Raw genomic sequence first — 22,423 nt, 5'->3', positions numbered from 1 at the left:
TTCAAGCTCTCATCCATAGATAGCAACTCCAACAGTGTAGCATTTCCTCAATATCACACTGGAGCATCACTGAATAAGATTGGCAACAAGATTTTGTTTAAATTATATTGATTTACCGATTAAGAATTAAATGACTAGAGACTTGCTCACTTTAATTGTTACTTGCGTTTATTTTTAAACCAATGTTAAATCTGACAGGTCATAGAACTAGTGCATTTATTCCAGTGAAATAACCAAGTACCAAATAATAATGGCTGTACATTACCTATGATTCTTATAAACTCAGTAAAAACAAGTCTTTATTCAATTCATTACATCAGGGCACGTGTACAGCTCTTTCTTACTACACAGACATTCCCTTTACAAAAAACTGTATGCCAGATAGAGTAATGTACACAGCTAAGCAAATTACTTTCATTGACAATGTAAACAATTTACCTCTGGAGATGGAACACTTACAGAGAGCAGAAAATGTTGTCCCAACTGCATTACGAATGGGAGAAAGCAACAAGTGCTTGTAAAGCTCCCCCCCTAGTGGTATTCTGCTGTAATTTAGCTAGATTCCCTGTCATCAAAGCTGAGGCACATTTCAATGTCAGACTAATTTGTAGTGAGGCAGCTGGATTGGGTGGCCTGAGTTCAGAATCTTGGTGTAGAGTGGTCAGAATTGCAGATGATACCAAACGAAAAAGTGGGAGGCAGTGGAGTTTTACCAGACACAAATCTTTCACAAAATGAGAGAAAAAAAAGTCCTTATTAACGCTGTTGGGTTAAAGCTGCAGTTCCCATTATCTCTGATATTCTCTATGAAGTAAGATGGCATGCTTAAACCTGAAATAACAAGATGTAGATAAAAACGTCAGCTTTTGTGCTCCTGAGATGCTGCTTGGCCTGCTGTGTTCATCCAGCCTCACATTTTATTATCCTTATTAACGCTGTTCTGTTTCTTTCTCCCAATTTGCTTGAAGCAGTGACCAGGAGATTGATCTTTAGCTCGTGAAGAATCCCAGGACAAAGGGAAAGGGTTGGGAACCACAAGGTGATATGAATAGTTCTAAACATTTGGTTTCAAGACGGCACTTAGTTTAGCTTCCAGTTGGTCTCAGAGTAAAGCAGGGAATCCAAACAGTGACAAAGAGCATGGGATAATACAACAGTGAGTTCTGAGCAAAACCCCAGTCGGAAGAAAACAGCTCTTTGAAATTAAACTACAAAGTATGCTATATTCCCACAAAATTCCAACATTGAGGAACGTTTATGTTGAAGCAGATAAATACTGAGAGACCCTGGAGTCAATCAGCAACAGTATCTGTGTAAAGAACTACCTGAGAGCATGCAGAAAAGAGAATAAATCAGGGTCACAGATTTCAAACAGAGCACAATCATTCCACCAGGGAACTGCGTGGAAGGAAGGTCAGGCCAGGCCTAGGTGTGTGCTGGTTTTGTAGCTGCTGCTTCTCGTTCTGGCACACCGCTGTGGTACAGATGGCATTTACCCCACCCCCTGTGACCTTCTGGGCCTCATATGCAACGTGTGCATTTGAACAATGAGTCCTGCTCCATTCCAGGATGTCAGGCAGTGAGGGATAGGACTGACACATATTTTATGACCCTTTACTTGCAGAGTAATGCATTACAAGCACACATCTCCTAACTCGACAACTGTAGTTTCAGTCTTTTCCTATTTATAATGAATCCCCATTTAATGTCCACGACCTTCATACCGTTACAAGCAATGTGCTCTCCTTATATCACCTTCTTTGAAAAAGAACGTGAACAAAGATGTAAATTTTGGGGAAAAAATGAACAGAACTGAATAAAATGTAACACTTCAGCCAAGTTAAAGAAGAATGGGTCAATGCTAACATTCAAAACAATGTGGACAGACTGCACATGAGAGGTGTCTTGGCCATATCAGTAGACAGGGACATACTGGCTGAAAGGTTTTACCATCTCAATGATGTCACCATCCCACAATGCTCAATTTCCAGGTTTCAAACCGTGAATACTCTCACTGGGGACCATTGTCATAACCACTCATTGAAGATAAAGAGCATCCTTCAGGGTCGGGTTATGGCTTGACGGACAGAGTGGGAATATCACAGCTTCAGGGGAGAGTTCAACAAAACAGTAAGTCAGGTCCTATAGCCCACTTCCGTATGTAACTTGTCCTGACAGGAGACAGGGGACAATTATTCACATTGTTTCCATTCACATTCAGTCAATAATATCTCATTCAGTGAATGGTCACCTGAATTCATGTGTCACATTCTGAACAGCCTTTACTGCATTTTTTTTGGCTTGAATTTTCATCCTGAGTCAGCAGTACTGATTGGAAGCCTGCAAACCTGACTTGTCAGAAAGTGGCCGGGATGACCTGACTGTGGCCAGGTGTAAATTCAGTCCTGCTGCCCCAGAAGCAACGCAAATGAAGCCACAGGAGCTGCCAGATGAGAAGAAACACTCTCCAAGATTAAAAATCCATTTGCTCTATTTAAATTTCTTCAACAACTTAATCCTTTATATAAAAAAACATTTGCATTCATAAACATGCAACAAGGTCTTCATAAGCATCTGGAGTTGTGAATTAAAATACAAACTGAGAGGCACTCTGCTGTGATAACTTTAGCTTCTGAAAGCAGTCATCCTCTTATAAAGGTAGCCCTCAGCTTATAGCAGAGTGAAACACCAAGCACCAATTTCTTAAAAACCATTGAGGTGGCACGGTGGTTAGCACTGCTGCCTCACAGTGCCTGGGAGCCGGGTTCAATTCCACCTTCAGGCGACTGTGCAGAGTTTGCACGTTCTCCTCGTATCTACATGGGTTTCCTCTGGGTGCTCCAGTTTCCTCCCACATTCCAAAGATGTGCAGGCAAGGTGGATTGGCCATGTTAAATTGCCCATAGTGTTTAGGGATGTGTAGATTAGGTGGGTTAGAGGCGGACGAGTCTGGGTGGGATGCTCTGAGGGTCAGCGTGGACATGTTGGGTTGAAGGGCCTGTTTCCACACTATCAGGATTCTATGATCATAGACTTTTTTAAACTTCAAAGCTAATGTTTTAAATGTCTGAACGCTTCCTGTTACATTAAGATAGTTCTAACGTGCATGATGGTTCCAAAGGGTACTACCCTCTCAATTATTTTGTAGTTTTTGGCCTTCTCCCAGCAGTGTAAAATGTACACGGTCGTGTTGGGGACAACACTCTCGTAAAGACTGAGGGCAGCTCATATGCAGCAGCCTCCGTTCAGCACAGTTGTGTAATCCACAACCTGCCCCCACACACACCCTCATGATGAAAATAGTGGGCACCAAGTTTGGGAGTGAGACTTCCAGAACTGCAGCTTTGGCACCATTTTCTCCATCGTAATAATAGTTTTAAGAAATACAGCTTCTAGTCCGTGACTTGGTAATAAATTATAGCCAAGTAAGGAATGTCTGGAAACGTGTGTCCTGATTTTTGGCAATGCTAAATAAGAAGGTCCCACTTTAAGGATTTCAGTGGATTCTAAGGTGTGTTCAGTGGTAGTTCTGAAGAAATGGTAAGGGATGATATTTTCAGGGGAAACGTGAAAACAAGATTTCTCAAAAACAAGGCTTCCAATCAGTACTGCTGACTCGGGATGGAAATTCAAGCCAAAAAAAATTGCAGTAAAGGCTGTGCAGGACTGATTGCATATCTCTGGAATAAAGAGACTGCTGCCTTGGATTAAATTATTGAAGAAAATTGAATGAAGAGTTGTCAATGGTGCCTTGTTTTGCCATTAGACTTTTTTGATGAATGTCATTCATGGGAGATAGTCTTCACGGAACAACAGCAGTGGGAAACTGGGCATAACTGAGGATTTGAGCATAGAAGTAGGGATGTCTGGCTGCAGTTATACCGGGCGTTGGTGGGATCCCAGCTTGAGTATTGTGTGTAGTTTCGGTCTCCTAGTCTGAGGAAGGACATTGTTGCTAAAGGTAGTTCTCCTACAACGTGATAGTTGTGTTCTTGCATGACCTCGCACTGCAGAAAATTGCACTACAGAAAATTGCCACAGAAAATCACGTTATAGCGAGATCGCTACAGAAAGTCGCTATACTTGTACAGAAGAAAGTTGGTATTATCCAAACAGGATCCAATATTCATCATTTGCATTACAGCCAATTTATGTTAAAGAAATACGCATTACAGCAGAACAACCTACATTGAGGGATAACAAGGTGTGGAGCTGGATGAACACAGCAGGCCAAGAAGCATCAGAAGAGCAGGAAGGCTGACATTTCGGGCCTAGACCCTTCTTCAGAAAATAAGAGAGTCTGGCGGAGGTTTGCCAGACTGATTCCCGGGATGGCAGGACTGACATTAGAAAAAAAGACTGGATCGACGGGGCTTTTACTCACTGGAATTTAGAAGAATGAGGGGAAACCTCATAGAAACATATAAAAGGTCCTGTTGGGACAGGACAGGCTAGACACGGGAAGAATTTTCTTGATGTTGGGCAAATCCAGAACTAGGGGGCACAGTCTAAGAATAAGGGGTAGGCCATTCAGGACTGAGATGTGGAAGAATTTCTTCACTTTGAGACTTCTGTGGAATTCTCTACCACAGAAAGCTGTTGTGGCTAGTTTGGTAGATATATTCAAGAGAGAGCCAGACATGGCCCTTGTCGCTAAATGGATCAAGGGGTATGGGCAGAAAGTGGGAGTGGGATCCTGAAATTGTATGATCGGCCATTATCATACTGATGGTGGTGTAGTCTCAAAGGGGCTGAATGGCCTACTTCTGCACCTGTTTTTCATGTTTCTGTAACCTTTGTGTCCAAATGGGATTGTTACAAAACAATCACCAATTTTCTGGCCAGCAGACCGGAGCTATACTGCTGGCTTGCTTCCATATTTCTCATCAGGAGAAACAGAGGATTGGCATCAAGCTGGCAACTAAATTCACCTTAGCACGAGTGAATGCCCTACTGGTTCTCCATAATTTAGAACAAACAGAATGGAAGATGAAGAGAACAATTTGGAATGGACTGTTCAACAAACAACAGATCTAAAAACTTAGTTTCAACTTCAAACACAAACCTGTTCAGCTTAATAGAGAATTTACAGCCGCTTGGGTCAGGGATAGATGAGCATTATGTTGTTATAGGTACGCTGTGGGTTCTGTCACTCAGCAATGAATGATAGTTTGGCGATAAGTGAAGGCGAAATTCATGCCTCGATGAGCTTGGCTCAGTTCAGAGCACTCCTGGTCTGAACCAGAACCTTGTAGTTTCAGCTTCAATCTGGAACCTAACCTCAGGATGCTGAGGAAGTAATGGGCCATTAATGAAGGCCATCTTTCAGATCAGGCATTAAACTGCGGCTCTGTCCTCCATTTCCACTCGTTCAAGTGGATGTAAAGCATCTACCTGAACGAGTGCAGAGAGTTAATACTGTGCCTTGATCCATATTCCTCTCTCTGAGAATAACATCTAAACTGATGAATCAGCCAATTGCTTGCTCTCTGTGGGATGTTGCTGTGCACATGTTCCCTGCAGCATGTGTTTGTACTCTCAGCCCTTCAAAGTAATTCACTGCTGGTGACGCTTTTGCAAATGCTCCAAGGATGTGCTAAAGGTCCACATAAATACTTTTCTTTCCTTATCAGGACTTATGCTGAATCCTCTTTAACAGTCTCAATATGGCTTTTTCTGTTGAAGAGATAAAAGGAAGAACATTAGAAAATACACTGGCATATTATAGCAACAAGTTAAGTTTAAGGGCTATTCGGAATAGTTGAAAGATAAGGGAATAAAAAAAAGCCCTTCATTGAATCACATTGACTTTAATTAATAGGTTTAAATTTTTAATCCAAACTTCCGACTCCACAGACCATTAGTTGCATCATCAATCTCCAGCCCAACATCTCATATCTATTCCTACCTCAACGCAGTGGAAAAACTTGACCATTCTAAATTCAAAAGGTGTGACTATTCTGTCTATGCAGGTCATTAAGACATACAGATATGTCTGCAGAGATATCTGCCCCCATTTTAGCAAATACGGTAGGCACTTACTCAGCTTAGCACTGAATAAGGCCCTTGTGGTTCATGACCAGTCAGCTAAGGGCCTCAATTCACCACTGGCCTGGCTGCCTGCCTTCCTGAAAAGTGAGAAAAGTGGCTGAGGACTTAGTCGGGGGAGTATGCCACATTCTGGGGCCACATGGGGAGCAGGGATTAGGGATGAGGGGACATGTATCAAGGGAACTAGAGGTGAACAATTATTCACAAATGTTCAGTGCTATTCAAAACTCCTTGGATACTGAAGCAGTCCATGTAAAATGCAGCAAGACATGAACAACACTCAGGCTTAGGCTGATAAGTGGCAAGTAATTTTCATGCCACCCAAATGCCTGGCAATGACCATCTCCAGCAAGACAGAACATAACCATCTCCCCTTGATGTTCAACGGTATCACAAACACAGAATTCTCCACTATCCACAAACTGAACTGGACCAATCATATAAATAGTGGCAGTAACTCAATTCCTGATTCACCGAAGCCTGCCCACCGACTGCAAGGCATGAATCAGTAATGGAACATTCTCCACCGGCCAAGATGGCTGGAGTTCTATCAACCGTCAAGAAGCCTGGCATCATCCAGGACAAAGAGCCCGCCTGGTTGGCACTCCATCTTCAACAGTCAGTGGCAACAGTGAATATTACCTAAAGACTCATCACAGCAACTCACCAAGGCTCCTTTGATAGCTTCTTGCCATTGCAACCTCCGCCAGCCTTAAGTACCTTCACTGACTATTCCTTATAGGGAAGCGACTTCCAAATGCAAATGAGCCTCGGAGAGAGGAAATGTCTCCTCACCTCCACCTTAAATCAGGCAGCCCTTGTTGTGCAACCCGGCTTCTTAGTTCTAGATTCTTGCAGGAGGAGAAACATATTCTCAGTATCAGCCCCTCCGCAAAGCCTCTTTGGGCCATCTCTCATTTTTAAAAACCGCATAGGTTTGGGCCCAACCTGTTTAATTTCTTTCTCGTAGTCTGGGGAATAAAAAAAAACTTACAACTGCATTGTGAATATATCAATAGGTCTTCTAAAATTATCCTTTTCTTGCATAATTTCTTTGCAAAACTTTACGGCTTTAGTAAAATTTCAAATTATATTGCTCTTACCTTGTTTTTTTCTGCAACTGCAAAGGAAAGGACAGAAAGCAATTAAAAACTCAACAACCACATCATTTTGTGAACAGATTGAATGTTTAAGAGATTGGGAAGGCTTTTTAAGGGTACTTTAAGGGAAAAACAAAAATCAACATTCATATGTGGTGTATCTGGATTGCCAGCAGGCACACACCAAAGACTGCTATATAAGATAAAAGTTGCATGGGATTACAGGTAATGTGTTGGCATGGATTGAGGATTGGTTGACCAGTAGAAAGCAAACAGCAGGGGTAAATGCGTGTTTTTCTGGTTGGCATCCAGTGACTAGCGGTGTGCCTCAGGGATCAGTGGTGGCACTTCAACTGATTTGGAGTTGGGGACTAAGTGTGGTGTGTCAAAATTTGCAGATGACACTAAGGTGAGTGGTAGAGCAAAGTGTGCAGAAGACATTGAAAGTCTGCAGAGGGATATATATAGTCTAAGTGAGTGGGCAAAGGTCTGACAGATGGACTACAATGTTGATAAGTGTGAAGTCATCCATTTTAGTTGGAATAACAGCAAAATGGACTATGTTTTAATGGCAAAAAATTGCAGCACGCTGCTGTGCAAAGGGACTTGGGTGCCCTTGTGCATGAATCGCTGTAGGTGGGACTGCAGGTGCAGCAAGTGATTAAAAGGCAAATGGAATTTTGTCTGCCATTGCGAGAAGGATGGAATTTAAAAACAGGGAGGCTATGCTGCAGCTGTATAGGGTCCTGCTGAGGCCACACCTGGAGTACTGTGTGCAGTTTTGGTCTCCTTACTTGAAAAGAGATATACTAGCACTGGAGGGGGTGCAGAGGAGATTCACTCGGTTGGTTCCAGAGTTGAGAGGGTTGGATTATGAGGATAGACTGAGTAGACTGGGATTATACTCATTGGAATTCAGAAGAATGAGGGGAGATCTTACAGAAACATATAAGATTATGAAGGGAATAGATGAGGTGGAGGCGGGGAGGTTGTTTCCCCTACTAGGTGAAACTAGAACTAGAGGGCATAGCCTCAAAATAAAGGGAAGCAGATGCAGGACTGAGGTCAGGAGGAACTTCTTTACCTAAAGGGTTGTGAAATTGTGGAATTCCCTGCCCAGTGAAGCAGTTGAAGCTACCTCGCTGCATGTTTTTAAGGCAAGGCTAGATAAATTTTTGAATAGTAAAGGAATTAAGGGTTATGGTGAGTGGGCGGGTAAGTGGAGCTGAGTCTCAAAGACCAGCCATGATCTTATTAAATGGCGGGGCAGGCTCGAGGGGCCAGATGGCCTACTCCTGCTCCCAGTTCTTATGTTCTTATATTGCATGAAAGGAGAAGTTGATTAAGCGTCCTCTTATGGATAGTGGTGTTGTCACCTTCTGGAAGTTGCATTAATGCACAAAGCCCTGATCTTTGCAGATAGAAATAACTTGGACATGGGATACACCTGTTACAACAGCCGTTTGCTGGTTCAGTTCGGAGGGCAACGCCCTGGCTAATCAGAGCCTACCTGCCAAGTTTAAAATGTAAACAAAGCCTGGTTGTTAACTGTCAGTGTTACATACATGGGTGCATATCTCATGGCAACACCTTTACCAATCAGAATCCAACTGCCAACCAATCAACACATTCCTCTCATGCAATATAAATGCTTGTTTTCTCCTTGATATTCTTTTGAAATGTCCTAATGGGTATTAGATGAAAAGCATTGTCAAAACACGTCATTTTTCAGCAAAGCTCAGTTCCGTACTAGCAAATGAAAATTAGTCGAGACAGAAGGTGATTATAGTGAAAGTTGACAGTCTGAATCAGAGCATGCTGACTAACAGCACAGCTTCTGTAATAGGAGAACACTAACCTTTCTTCAAGTAAACAAGCAGCATGATCACAACAGCACAGATAAAGACGATCACAATTGACAGTAAGATAAATTGAAGTGTCTGAGATTGTGCTGTGGATTAAAGAAACATTTAATGAGCATCAGTATTTTGAGATTGCTACTCCAGGTCACTGTGCATGTTGTGAAGAGTTGATGCCCTGAAAGGAGAATTAGAAGAGCAGCGTATCTTAGCCAACATTTATCCTTCAAACCAATACCAGAAAACAGATCTTCCATTTTTCACTCAATATGTTTATTGGTAGAACTTAATTCATTTCCTCAGTTGCAAAGCTGATTTAAATACTTCTTCAGAAAGTTAAGCTAACTCATTGGCCTTTCTATTCAATTTCAAAACTGTTTGATCACTGACAAGTGGATGTCCACTTCCAAGTTAATTCATGTTAATGCATAACAGGACGCCAAGGGGAAAAAATCCTAAAATAATCAACACATCATCCCCACCCTGTACAACCCCTCTGACCTTGCTATCATTATACACACTATGCAGCCCTTATTTATTCAACATCATGTCCAGTCCCCAGATTTCATCCCAACTTTTGATGGTTTTAAGTTTTGTTATATATCTTTCTAGTTGAAATTTCCAACAATTGTTTAAAAATCAAGTTAATATAAATGGCAAGAAATTCCACTGCTTCATTTGCAATGTCCTCAGTTTAGCTCCTGATGTCACCACAGCCTTGGTTCAAACAAGCACCAAAGAGCTGAACCCATAAGTGAAAATGACTGTGATTGCCATTGGCATTAAGGAAGTAATACGACGAGAATGGAATCAACTGAAGTTAGTGGGAATCAGAGCAAAACTCTCTGCTGGTCAGAGTCATGTCTAGTACAAAGGAAGGTAATTTTAGGTCATTAAACGTCAATAATCTTAGCCCAGGGAGTTCTTCACAATAGTATTCATGGCTCAAATCACCTTTATCTGCTTTGTCAATAACCTTCTTGCCATCGTAAGGCTAGAGTGGGAATATTGATGGTTTGACTGGCCTATCCTTCCCTGTCAAAGGGTCTCGTGGTGACATTGGTAATAGCCACGTTAGAATGTAGAGCCCATAATGCCAAAATTAAGTAGGCTAAAGGAGTCATTGTTGATGCAAATAGGGAATGAACTATGGAATAACGATATTCTGAATGTACAACAATTTCAAGATTACTTATGATTACATGATGGTCTGTACAATTTACAACTCCTCGGATACTTAATTCTTGTCCATGTGTGACAAGGCCTGGACCACAATCAGGCTCATCTGATAAGTAGCAAAATACATTTGTGCCACACAACTGCCAGACAATGAACATCTCTAAGAAGACAAAAGCTAGCCTGCTACCTAACATTCAATGGCATTTATCTCGTATTATTAACATTATGGGTATTTCCACTGACTAGAAATGGAATTCTGCTGACAGTGACTAACATCCTTACTCCTCAAAGTTTGTCAATCTATGAGGTAATAGTCAGGGGTATGATGTAACACTCTCCACTTGGAGTTACAATGCGCACGAAACCCAACAGCATTCAGGACAAAGCAGTCTGCTTAACTGGCAAGCCATTAACCACCAGCAACATTCAATGCACAGTGGTAACAATGTTGTGATGACAAGTGTGTAATTTAAATACACTAACCTTTGAGAGTTTGGATCTTGAACTACTGCCACATGTGTTTACACACAGTGTGGAGCTGGAGGAACACAGCAGGCCAGGCAGCATCAAAGGAGCAGGAAAGCTGATGTTTCGGATTGGGACCCTTCTTCAGAAATGGGTCTGAAGAAGGGTCCTGACCCGAAACATCAGCTTTCCTGCTCCTTTGATGCTGCCTGGCCTGTTGTGTTCCTCCAGCTCTACTCGGTATTACCTCTGACCCCAGCATCGGCAGTTCTTACCATCTCTGTCACATGTGTTTGTCTATTTTTGTGAAAGATTTTAAATTAACTAGGTCAGTCTTTCCAGAAGCACAATCTTAAACCAGTATTTGCCTTCTACAGTGTTAATGCAAGTGTGTTTGTCTTGTGGGGGATTGTGGCCAGAGAGAGAAAAGTCATTAGCTTAGCAGATGCTAGGATGAGTAAGAATTTAAATTTAGTTCAAAAGCTTGTGGGAAGATCATTGGAAAACCTGACTGGGGTGAGAAACAGGTATAGCTTCTTCTTCAATGGGAGATTTTTCAGAGCAGTTAAGGAAATAAGTTGCCTCCGTGAAAAGTGTAGTCTGTGAAACTAACAGACCAGCAGTATTTGGTAATAACACTGCAGATTATTTAAATACTGAGAAAATCTAAGCTCTTGATGGTTTGCTTCGTCACGTGAAAAAGCTTCACAGTTCATGTGACCAGAACTGAGAAGATGCAGTTAAGTCAAACCTACGGATTTGATAAGGAAGGAATTTCTCTGGACCTTGTTAAGTGATGGTCTTGGCTAGTGGCTGGGATTATGCTTCACTAAGTGTTTTAATTTTTTTTCAAACCGTGTTAAATTTAGTTAGCTTTGTCTTATTTTAACGTTATGCCTTCTGTGCAATAAACTTCTGTTTTATTGTTAGTACCAAATCTGTAGCATTATGTTTCAATGAAAGAAAGCCACATTAAAAGAAAACAAAGCAAAACATGATCTATAACATCAATGTTCCTGCTCTTCTGATGCTGCCTGGCCTGCTGTGTTCCACTGTGTTGTCTCTGGCTCCAGCATCTGCAGTTCTTACTATCTGTGAAGCGTTCTTAGGAGCCCAGTTTGCTTGGCGAAGCCAGAATGATCCAATGCGAACAAAAGGGTCAAAGACTGACCAATCCTGTCAGAGGATGGTGACACTAACAATAGCCATTTTAGACAATGGATCCCATAATGCCAAACCTAAGCAGGCTAAAGGAATTGCTGCTCATGCAAATGAGGCATAAACTATGGAGTGATGATATACTGAATGTACAAACAAAAAGTTACAAAAGTAATTGCAAGAACTTTTCTTACAACCAGTTTAACATTCTCCACAATATCTGCATAAGATACAAAGTATTGTAAAAGTTTGGAAATTATGAAGGGTAACTAACCATGACCATCTAAATTCCACTGGAGAGAAATGTGTCAATGTGTGCAGAATCCCTAGTTTCCCTTAGGTCCTTTATGCTGACTGAAGCAGATTTTGAGAAAACAAGAGCATATGACTGCTAGAAAACTGACAAAAGATGGACCTTTGGGAAGGCTAATCAGTTTAAATGAATAGACCAGATTGGTTTCAAAACCCACAATAGATGTTTTCACTGAAGTGGTGCAGCTTCCATATAAATATGAGAGGTTAAATAAAATTCATGAACAGTTCTGGCATCAAATTGTATTGCATATTGCATACCACAAACAATTAAAAGCAAGTAGCATAGGACTCTGTTCATTGCTTACCTTCGACATTCACTTGGATGTACTGTTTGATTGGTTTCTCTAAGCTGGCGTGCTCAACGCGACATACATACATAACACCATTGTCCTGGAGGGATGCTGTGAACCTGAAATAACTGGTCAAGTTGTAGGTGCCATCCATGTTCCGCTTGTGGGGGGAGAAGACAACATTCGTCATGTAAACGGGCAGCATGTGCCTCGCACTCTTTTGCCGCAGCCACTTCACCGCTACATCAAGTGGATAATACCGCCCTGTATCACAGACCAGCTTCTGTTCATCCCCTTCAATAAGGGAAACCGAATCAGGGTTCACAGAGACAATGGGCGACTCTACAACATAAGCAAACAGCTGTATTACAACACTTCACAACGAGCAAACACACCTTCAAGATTCACAGGAGCTTTTTGACACTTAGGATTTTTAGCTTTCAATCCATTTAATTAGAATCAAATTAGAATAAGAGACCTTTTCATTGGGAACATGACAAATAACCAGGAATTTTTTTAAAAATCAGCAGTTTCAACAGTTTTTGATAGTAATATTTCCTGTACAATCACATTACACAGTTAACACACTGTAACAAAAAGTTGCTGAAACAATTTGTTTTGGAGGCAAAGCTATGATGGTAGCACCAGGGCAACATTCATCTGTGAAGCTTTGGCATTTGCTCCATTTACAGGACAGGGACAATGGTAATCCTGTGTTGCTTCCTTAAGTTTACTCGCTATATTTGGCTTACTTAATCACAATCCAGGCCCATATCCAAACACAGAGAATGCTGGAGAAATTCAGCATCTGTGGAGAGAGGAGCAGAGTTAACACTGTGTGTCTGGTACGACTCCTCTTCTAATGAGGAAAACATAAGACCAGGAGCAAGCCACTGAGTCCCTCTACAGTAACTAGAAACAACTTGGTGCATAGCTGAGCAGGATTGCAATCACTCTGATCACTGATAATCACGGCAATGCTCTTGTTATGCTACCTCTCAACTAGACAATAGTTCAATTCCCATCTGCTCTGGAGGTCACAACACCCTTGACTAGGTTGATTAGAAGATACCTCCCTGACAACCAGGGTGAAGATGTTTTTTCTGGCACAATTCTGAACAATTTGCACTCCACATTTCTGCATGATGTTAAAATGCACCTTGCTGTAGGTTGGAATAATTAATCCAGGCACTACCACTGGAGCAACAACTTCAGCTTTATTCAGGAGGCAGTAAGATGAAAATGATCCTTTCAACCTTCTTCTGACTTCTGTGTTGTTTTGTTACCAAATGAATGAGTACATTTCCATTAATCTGTTAACTTTCCATGTTGATTAATTCACTAGACTCAACATCTTACCCATAATCTCGACCTCAATGGTGTGTGTTCCAAAGAGTGGAGGCACATATACAGAACACAGGTAGGATCCCTCATCTTTAATACCAATGTTTCTTAAACGGAGTGAAGCATTTCCCTTTTTGATCTGGTCCATGAATAATTCAACTCCTGTCTCAATGAATTCAATCCGCTGATGTCGCCCATTGTAGGAAAACAATTTCTTCTTGCTCCCTTTGTGCTGATACCGCCAGTCAACGTTAAAGTCTGTACTGTGATCAATTTTGTAGCCACAGTCCAGAATGAGGTCTTGCTTCAGTTTAGTTCTGATCAATGGGGTCCTGGTGTGTACAATATAGGTCACTAACAAATAAAAACAAACAGGCAATGACTGTCCATTTTTGTAAAAGTTAAATCACTGCTAATAACTCAGCCAAAACTATTTGAAACTGTACGTTCTCCGAAGTTCAGCATCTTAAATATGCAGACATAAGTTGTTTATATTTCTTTGGATGTTTCATTTCTTGTATTATCACTGGAGTTGATAGGGTTTAATATGCTTATGCAAAACAAATATTGCCCACATCTCTCACACACATTCTTGCAGCACTCACTCTGAACATGCGCTCAGCTTGTCAACATTAAAACATTACCTTGAACAAACAGAGTGTCAGTGTCACCAATGGGTAAATCTTCACCATCAGTTTTTGCTTCACTTTTCTCAACTTCCTGGCTATTGGGCTCATCTATCTTCCTCATGAAGCCGGTTACAGTGAACCTGGTACTTAAATGCTTTAAAGTCAGTGTGAACCATATGTCTTCAATAGCCTCCTTACCCTCGTGCGGCCAGGGCATATGGATGCCATGAGTAGAATACCTATTAATTTCACATCCTAATGCGTCCAGTTTTTTGTCCACATACTGGAAAACATCTAATGAAGTCTCTGTTAAAAAAAATTGATACACATAATAAGTAACGGCAAATTATTAGAAATGATGGAAATTAGTCATATAGAGAGAGGTCTCAACATTAATGAAGCACAGTTTGCTGTTCCTCCCACATTGTAAGATCCTATAAATTTTTCTGAAAAATTGAATTTACATCTTGAATATATATATTTAATAGACTGACTTCAGGGAGCTGAAGAACCTGTAGACTCGTCTGTCCCAAAAGATGTTTTCAAACTAAACATTGAAAATGCAGCCTAACTTTTGATCGAAACAGGTCACTCTTAAAGAGTAAGCTAGCCTTGTCATGTTATAATTTCAGAGGTTGTGCAGAATTGTTTTTTTCCAGTAATGGATTCTTGTTAACACCTTGTCTTTCATGAAACGTCTGTTCAGCACCTTTACAAAGCTCAAAATATCTCCAAGAGAGTTTTTCAGCCAAGGAATTACATTTGACAAATAATCCCTAGAGTAATGTAAGAAATGCAGAAGCCAACTTAAGCACAGCAATCTGCCCAGGTATACCCTTATATTTTCACTTTATTGGTAAGTCTCAGTAAATGAATTGCTTCACTATGTTAAGCTCCATTTGCACCAAATTGAAATGGGGTGTGCAAGATTGTTCATTCTTTCACACTGTGTACTCAGACATGGCAAGTCGCATAACCTATGGTTGATAATGAGACCTAAATGATTGCATCAATTTTATATTCTATTGGATTACGATCAAAAGGGCAGGTAAGTAGTGTCCACTAAAGCCCATATTAATTGTATGTCAATTATGTTTAATTATATGCAGGTGAATGGCATTCATTGAGGCTTCACTTGATTGCACACAAGGGGACCCTCTTGCGGTACAGTGGTTGCGTCCCTGGATTCAAGTCCTACCTGCTCAAGAGATGTGTAATAACAACTCTGAACAGTTGATTAGAAAAACTGGTTTAATTGAAAACAAACTATAGACTTGATCATTAGTGGTACTGTCCCTGCCTTCGATCCAGGAAGCCTAGGTTGAAGTCATTCACCGAAACTGTGCTGCAGGACACAGAAACATAAAATTTAGGAACAGAAGTTGGCTATCTGATACTTCAAGCCTGTTCAGCCATTTAATAAAGACCAGGGCTGATGTGGTTCTGGTCCTTTTAAAGTGTTGCCTTGAGCTGGCCATGAATCAGCCTACGAGTTTCCTTGCTCAGCTTCAAACCCTGGATTCAGTTAGAGTTGTACAATTAAAGAGATGCATACCTATATTTATCTGGAGAATAATTTGTTTTGAGGATGTTTTTGACTGAACTTGCTGGCTGGGAAACCAATGGATCATATGGAACATCTGTTTAAATCTCTGAACAATATTACTCACCAGTGACTTCAATAAAAAATAATCAGGCTGGATATAAAACCAGTATTGCACTTAATTTATTAATTTTCCAATAGAATGGTGGGTGTTACAATTTATATCTCTTGTGTTTTACAGCATTTATTACTTCTTAGATATCAGTGGATTGTCTGAATTCTTATGAGCAATGCCATAGGAGATCTGCTACTCTAACAAAATAAACAATGTTGGACTTTAATACAAGTAACTTTGGGAGCATTAAAGCACTTCTACATTGTTTTACTCTATGTACAGCAGAGGGGGCTTGCCTGAGAGAATTAATTTGAAGATATGCTTCATCCTTACCTTGAACTTTAAAAATAATGGCCTCGTCATTTGTAGCAATATCACCAAACAGTAAGGTTGCCTTCCTTTTGATGACGATTGGCCCAAAAACATCAGCCTGTTCATTTTGTTTTTGCTCTACAAACGTGCAGTCCAATTTTCTGCCTGGAATCCTGCGTCCATTCTGTGCCTGCACAATTCCTTAAAAATACATTAAGCACCTAAATAAAAAAAACTTTTAATACCAAATGCATACCACACTCCACAAATTACCCAGGCACCTCAATGAATAAACGAATCTTTTAACATTGACTCCCATCATATAATGTCACAGTGGCCCATGAGTTTAAAGTTCAAAAACATATAGTAAATTACAAATTGAACATTTTAGTCCATTTTTGACAAGGTCAATTTTCCATATTACAAAAAGATTGGAGAACTTGAGAATATTAGCTAGGATTTTGTTCTGCTCCTAAAGTTTTCAATTAGTGGGTTATATTCTGAAGCTAATTCATTTTACATGGATTAGTTTGTGACTCCCGAAATTAAAGTAGTCTTAAATGTAAGTGTACATGCACAACGATGTTATGTTATTGAACTGAATGCCGTTAAACTAGCCTCAGCCCTAATATGAAGTTAAGTATGAATAGGTCTCCATGTTATGGAGCCAGTTGTATGTTCCAAAGGCTTTCAACCAGACTGCACTTCACTCTGTCCACTCAATCAGTCCACAAATTCACAGAAAGCTCCTAAATAAAACCGTTAGATTTCCATAAACGACTCAAGGAGTGCCTTTCTCTGAGTAAGTTAGTCATAAGTTAGCTAACACATTAAATGTAAGTTGATCGAACACAGAGCCAAATACAGGCCATATAACTTCACTGTAATGAATTACACAAATGGGTGATATTGGCTGATGTCTTTGCTGTGGTATACGACACAGAGAAACACAGAAAATAGGTGCAGGATTTGGCCATTTAGTCTCGGGAGCCTGCTTCGCCATCCAGTATGATCATAGCTGATCATCCAGCTTAGTACATAAATACTGAAAGAATTGCACATGCTGTAAATCAGGAACAAAAACAGAAGTTGCTGGAAAAGCAACTGCAACATCTGTGAAGAAAAAAATCAGAGTTAACATTTTGGGTGCAGTAACTCTTCCTCTTCACAGATGCTGCCAGACCTGCTGAGCTTTTCCACCAACTTCTGTTTCTGATCCAACTCAGTACACTGTTCTCCTTTATCCATCTTCTATCTAACTCCCCCTTTCTCCCTATTTATTTCAGAATCCCCTTTCCCCGCCCCCATTTCTGAAGAAGGGTCTAGACCCAAAATGTCAGCTTTCCTGATCCTCTGATGCTGCTCAGCCTGCTGTGTTCATCCAGCTCCACACCTTGTTATCTCAGTACAGTGTTCTGCTTTCTCCACATACTCTTTTATGTCCCCAAGAACTATGTCTACATCCTTCTTGAAAAGATCAAATATTTTTGTCCTCAGCTGCTTTCTAAGGCAGATAGTTCCACAGGCTCACCACTCCCAGGGCGAAGGAAATTTTCATCATCTTAATCCTAAATGATCTACCCTGTACCCTTGTACTGAGATGTCTGGCTCTTGACTTCCTGGTCATCAGGAACATCCTTACTGCATTAACCCTGTCCAATCCTGTTAAAATTTTATAGGTTTCTAGCAGATCTCCCCCTCATTCTTCTAAACTCCAGTGAATGTAGTCCTAACCAGTCCAATCTCCCTCCAATGTCAATCCTGCCATCCTTGGAATCAGTTGCATTCCCTCAGTGGCCAGAAATCTTCCACAGATAACAAAGAACTCTCTGTTCTTCTTTAAAATGAAGATAAGGTGAAGTCATCACGGTCCCAGATGATCATAGGGCTGCTTGTCCATGAGATAGCGACATGATTGATGGGTGGTTTAACCGGAGGGTCATCACAGCTCAGGTGAGGGGCTAAGGTTGAGAAGGCAGGACTCTCACATTGATCTCGGCCGATGTAGGAACTGAACCCGCATCATTGGTGTCACTCTGTACTCAACCAAGTGAGCTAGCCAACCCCTTCTTTACTTTATTTTGTTAATGGGATGGAGACATCATTGATTAGATCAGCATTTATTGCCCATCTCTAGTTGCCTAGAGGTAGCGACATTTTAACATCTAGCTGTCTCTCACAAGGACTTTACAGTTCCATCAATCATGAAAAGCATTACAACAGCATTGAGTTCAGTTGGTTTTATTGCCAGTTGTGCTGCAAAGAGATACCAATAGCGTGGGTTCAATTCCTGCAACAGCTGAGATTACTATGAAGGACTACCACTACACTCAGCTGAGGTTAAACCAGCACCAGTTATCTCTCTCTGTCTCTATCTCTCCAGTAGAAAGCAGCCTAAGGTAAGACTATGGCTACCAAACCTTAAACCTTCAGCGATAACACACACAGCAAGCCAGGCAACATGAGAGGAAAGTTGCTGTTTCAGGTTAGGACCCTTCTTCAGAAAAGCGGAACGGGCAAGGGAGCTCGAAGATAAATAGAGAAGAGGGGTGTGTCTGGGGAAGATAGGGAACTCCCACTTCCTACAAAGGGGGGTGACCCTGGGTACCAGCATGAGCCCAAGCTACGCCTGCCTCTTTGTAGGATACGTGGAACAGGCCCTCTTCCGCAGCTACACTGGTCCCATCCCCCACCTCTTCCTCCGCTACATCGATGACTGTGTCAGCAATGCTTCGTACTCCCATCAGGGGCTTGAACAGTTCATCCACTTTACGAACACCTTTCACCCCAACTTCAAGTTCACCTGGACCATCTCTGATACCTCCCTCTCCTTCCTAGACCCCTCTGTTTCCATCTCTGGTGACTGCCTCGAAACCAATGTCTATCTCAAGCCCACCGACTCCCACAACTACCTAGACTGCGCCTCCTCTCACCCACCTTCCTGCAAGAATGCAATCCCCTATTCCCAATTCCTCCACCTCTGCCTGCTCCCACGACGGGGGTGTTTCACTCCCGAACATCCCATTTGTCATCTTATTTCAAGAACCGTAACTTCTCCCCTTCAGTGGTTGAAAATGCTCTCGACCACATTTCTTGCACCTCTGTCCTCTCATCCCCGCCCCCCCAACAAAAACAAAGACAGAATCCCCCTTGTCCTCACATATCACTCCACTAACCTCCATATCCAATGTATCATTCTCCGCCACTTCCGCCACCTGCAATCCAACCCCATAACCAAAGATATATTTCCCTCCCCACTCCCACCTCTCTTTTGTAGGGACTGCTCTCTCCATGACTCCCTCATCTGCTCCACACTCCCCACTAGCCCCACCACCCATGGCACCTTTCCCTGCAACCACAGGAAGTGCTACGCCTGCCCCCTCACCTCCCCCTTTACCTTCATTCAAGGCCCCAAACAAACCTTTCACATTTGACAGAGGTTCACCTGCACATCCATCACTGTGGTCTACTGCATCTGCTGCTCCCGATGTGGCCTCCTCTACATCGGAGAGACCAAGCGGAGGCTCAGAGACCGCTTTGTTCGCAACAAACAACAAGACCACCTTCTGGTCAACTCTCCCTCCCATTCCCTGGGCGACGTGTCCATCCTGGGCCTTCTCCAGTGTCACAATGGCACCACCCGGAAACTGAAGCAGCAGCAGCACCTCATATTCCGCCTGGGGACCCTACAACCCAATGGCCTAAATGTGGACTTTAGCAGTTCCAAAATCTCCCACCACCACCCCAGCCTCATTCCATGACCAACCCTACCTGTCATCCTGGCCTCTCTGTCCTTATACAACTTGTCCATCTTCTTTCGCACCTATCCCCCACTCCCACCTCACTGACCACTCCCTACCTGTGCTCACCTATCACCATACTCCCACCCTGAAGAACTTGCTCCTTCAGCACTGCATTGTGGTGGCAGTGCCTTGTAGTTCAGGGGAATAGTCCAACTAAACTGAGCTAAATTGACCTAAAGAGGAAATCTTCACAATCACAATGGCAATCAGAAAAATGTTTCGCCCAACCCTCGGTCCGTGTTATGCATAAGCTTTTAACCTTCTCCCAATTGGAAAAGAAGGGGGAAGGGTTCCAAAAGCCAGTTTATTCTCCCGTCATTGAAATAGTGAGCCAATGACGTTCATCGCGTACTGATGTGTTCATTATATCCAAGACCATTTGCAGCTATCACCAGGAACCGAAAGATAAGCAGCTGCGCTGCCATTTTAACCTGGTCTTGACCTTTAAGGATCCCACAAGATTTAGTTTCGTCCGAAACGCCGCTTTCCAATCGTCAAATGACCAATGTCAAAACTTAAAACACGTCCTGCCTCTTTCATCCTGGAAGCGTTCGACGTTCTTACCGGCTGCAACAATCCAAAAATGCAACAGGAACACCTCCAGATACATTGTGCATCGTCGGTCCAGGCGCAGCGACAGTTTCGGTTTCGATTTAACGAGGCAGTGTCTGGTAATTGCAATTTGAAGGAACACCAGTTTCGAAATGAGAACGCAGCGTTGCGAGGTTTCAGCGGGAGGCGCAGCACTCACAATGACAGATTGTGTCAGATGTGCTATTCCACCTTTAATTTGAGTTTGTAAAAACAAATTACTGGGAACAGTATTTCGTATGCATTCAAGATGTCCAAATACACTCACACAGCAGCCCTTTACGAATGGGTGCTGGGCTAAGGTTGGGGAAGTACAGTGGGTGTTTCCTGGACAGCTTTAATTGGGGTTAGGGGTGGAATGGAAAGGAGGGAGCTTTAAGGGAGAAAAGGGGAGTCTGAAACATTTGAGTCAGATACACACTGAAGACAATGCCAGTGACCTTTGACCCACTGGATATTTCCAGCATTTTCCGGAGCATAATGTGGGAAAATGCCAAGGTGTTCATTTTAAGAAGGAGAACAAAAGCGTGTTACTGATATGAAGACTGAAAGCTGCACCATAAAGGGTATTTGGGATTGTGGCCGAAACACACAACTAGGTGCAGTAAGTAATCTACCAGGCTCATGGAATGTTGGAACAAAAACAAAGTTGTTGGAAAAGCTCAGCAGGTCTGGCAGCACCTGTGAAGGAGAAAACAGAGTTAACATTTCAGGTCTGATGATCCTTCCTCAGACCTGAATGGAATGTTGGCTTTTATTTCAACAGGCTGGATTACAAGAGTATGGAAGTCTTACTACTAACTGTACAAGGCACTGTTGAGACCCTATCTGGGATACAGTGAGCAGTTTGGCCCTGTTATTTAAGGAAAGATATCATTTCCTTGGAGTTAGTTGGAGAAAGTTCACTAGGATAATCCTTGATATACAACAATCCTTTCAGAAGCAAAAGCTAAACGGATTGGGACTCTTCTCACTAGAAGTGATCTCATTGAAACACGTAGGATTCTCGAGGGACTTGACAGGGTAAATGCTGAGAGGATGCTTCCCCTGTAGGATCAGAGGGCATAGGACCAGAATAAAGAGGTACCAATTTAAGATTGAGAAGGAATTCACAAGAGCCTTTGGAACTCCTTGCCACAGAGAATGTAGGGACAGAGTCTTTTTGTGTATTTAAGGCTGAGATAGATAGATTCTTGATCAGTAAGCAGATCAAGAGTTTGGGGAAAGGGCAGGAAGGTGGACATGAGTGTCAGATCAGTCGTGATCCTTTTGAATGGCAGTACAGGCTTGAGGGGACTGACCAGCATGCTGCTGTTCCTATTTTTTATGGTCTTTTAAATTCCAGACATTTTGTAACATCACTAGCAGCCAAATGCTTTGCAGAAAAATTGTCACAAGCTCCATTTGTTTATAATAATTAAGTTTAGAATTAAACATGGTGAAACTGTGTAGTGTACTGTCACAAAAGTCACACATTGTTGTTGTATGAAAGCATTGTGCCTATTTCAGTACTGAGGAATCAGTTAGCTGGATGGCTGGTTTGCAAATACCAACAGCGTGGGTTCATTTCCTGCATCAGCTGAGGTTACCATGAAGGACTCTCCTTCTCAGCCTCTTCCCCTCACCTGAGCTCTGGTGACACACAGTTTAAACCACCACCAGTCCCACC

The 22,423-nt window shown here is 42.0% G+C and overlaps 1 protein-coding gene across 1 annotated transcript; it reads right to left on the bottom strand.

Annotated features, from left to right (window-relative positions):
* Nucleotides 1–172: 172 nt before the first annotated feature.
* Nucleotides 173–20,918, bottom strand: LOC125464783 (tapasin-related protein-like). Its single transcript, XM_048557621.2, has 8 exons — nt 20,728–20,918; nt 16,382–16,561; nt 14,406–14,696; nt 13,777–14,115; nt 12,433–12,759; nt 9,010–9,102; nt 7,155–7,171; nt 173–5,676 (listed from the first exon to the last, which is right to left on the bottom strand). Exons 1-8 carry the CDS (start codon nt 20,771–20,773, stop codon nt 5,662–5,664), a joined length of 1,308 nt encoding a protein of 435 aa, XP_048413578.1. The 5' UTR covers nt 20,774–20,918; the 3' UTR covers nt 173–5,661.
* Between the last annotated feature and the right edge of the window lie 1,505 nt (nt 20,919–22,423).

Source organism: Stegostoma tigrinum, chromosome 27 (assembly GCF_030684315.1).
Source record: "Stegostoma tigrinum isolate sSteTig4 chromosome 27, sSteTig4.hap1, whole genome shotgun sequence".
Lineage (NCBI taxonomy): Eukaryota > Metazoa > Chordata > Chondrichthyes > Orectolobiformes > Stegostomatidae > Stegostoma > Stegostoma tigrinum.
The sequence above is the reverse complement of the archived record's forward strand: the minus strand, read 5'-3'. Positions and strand labels throughout refer to the sequence as shown.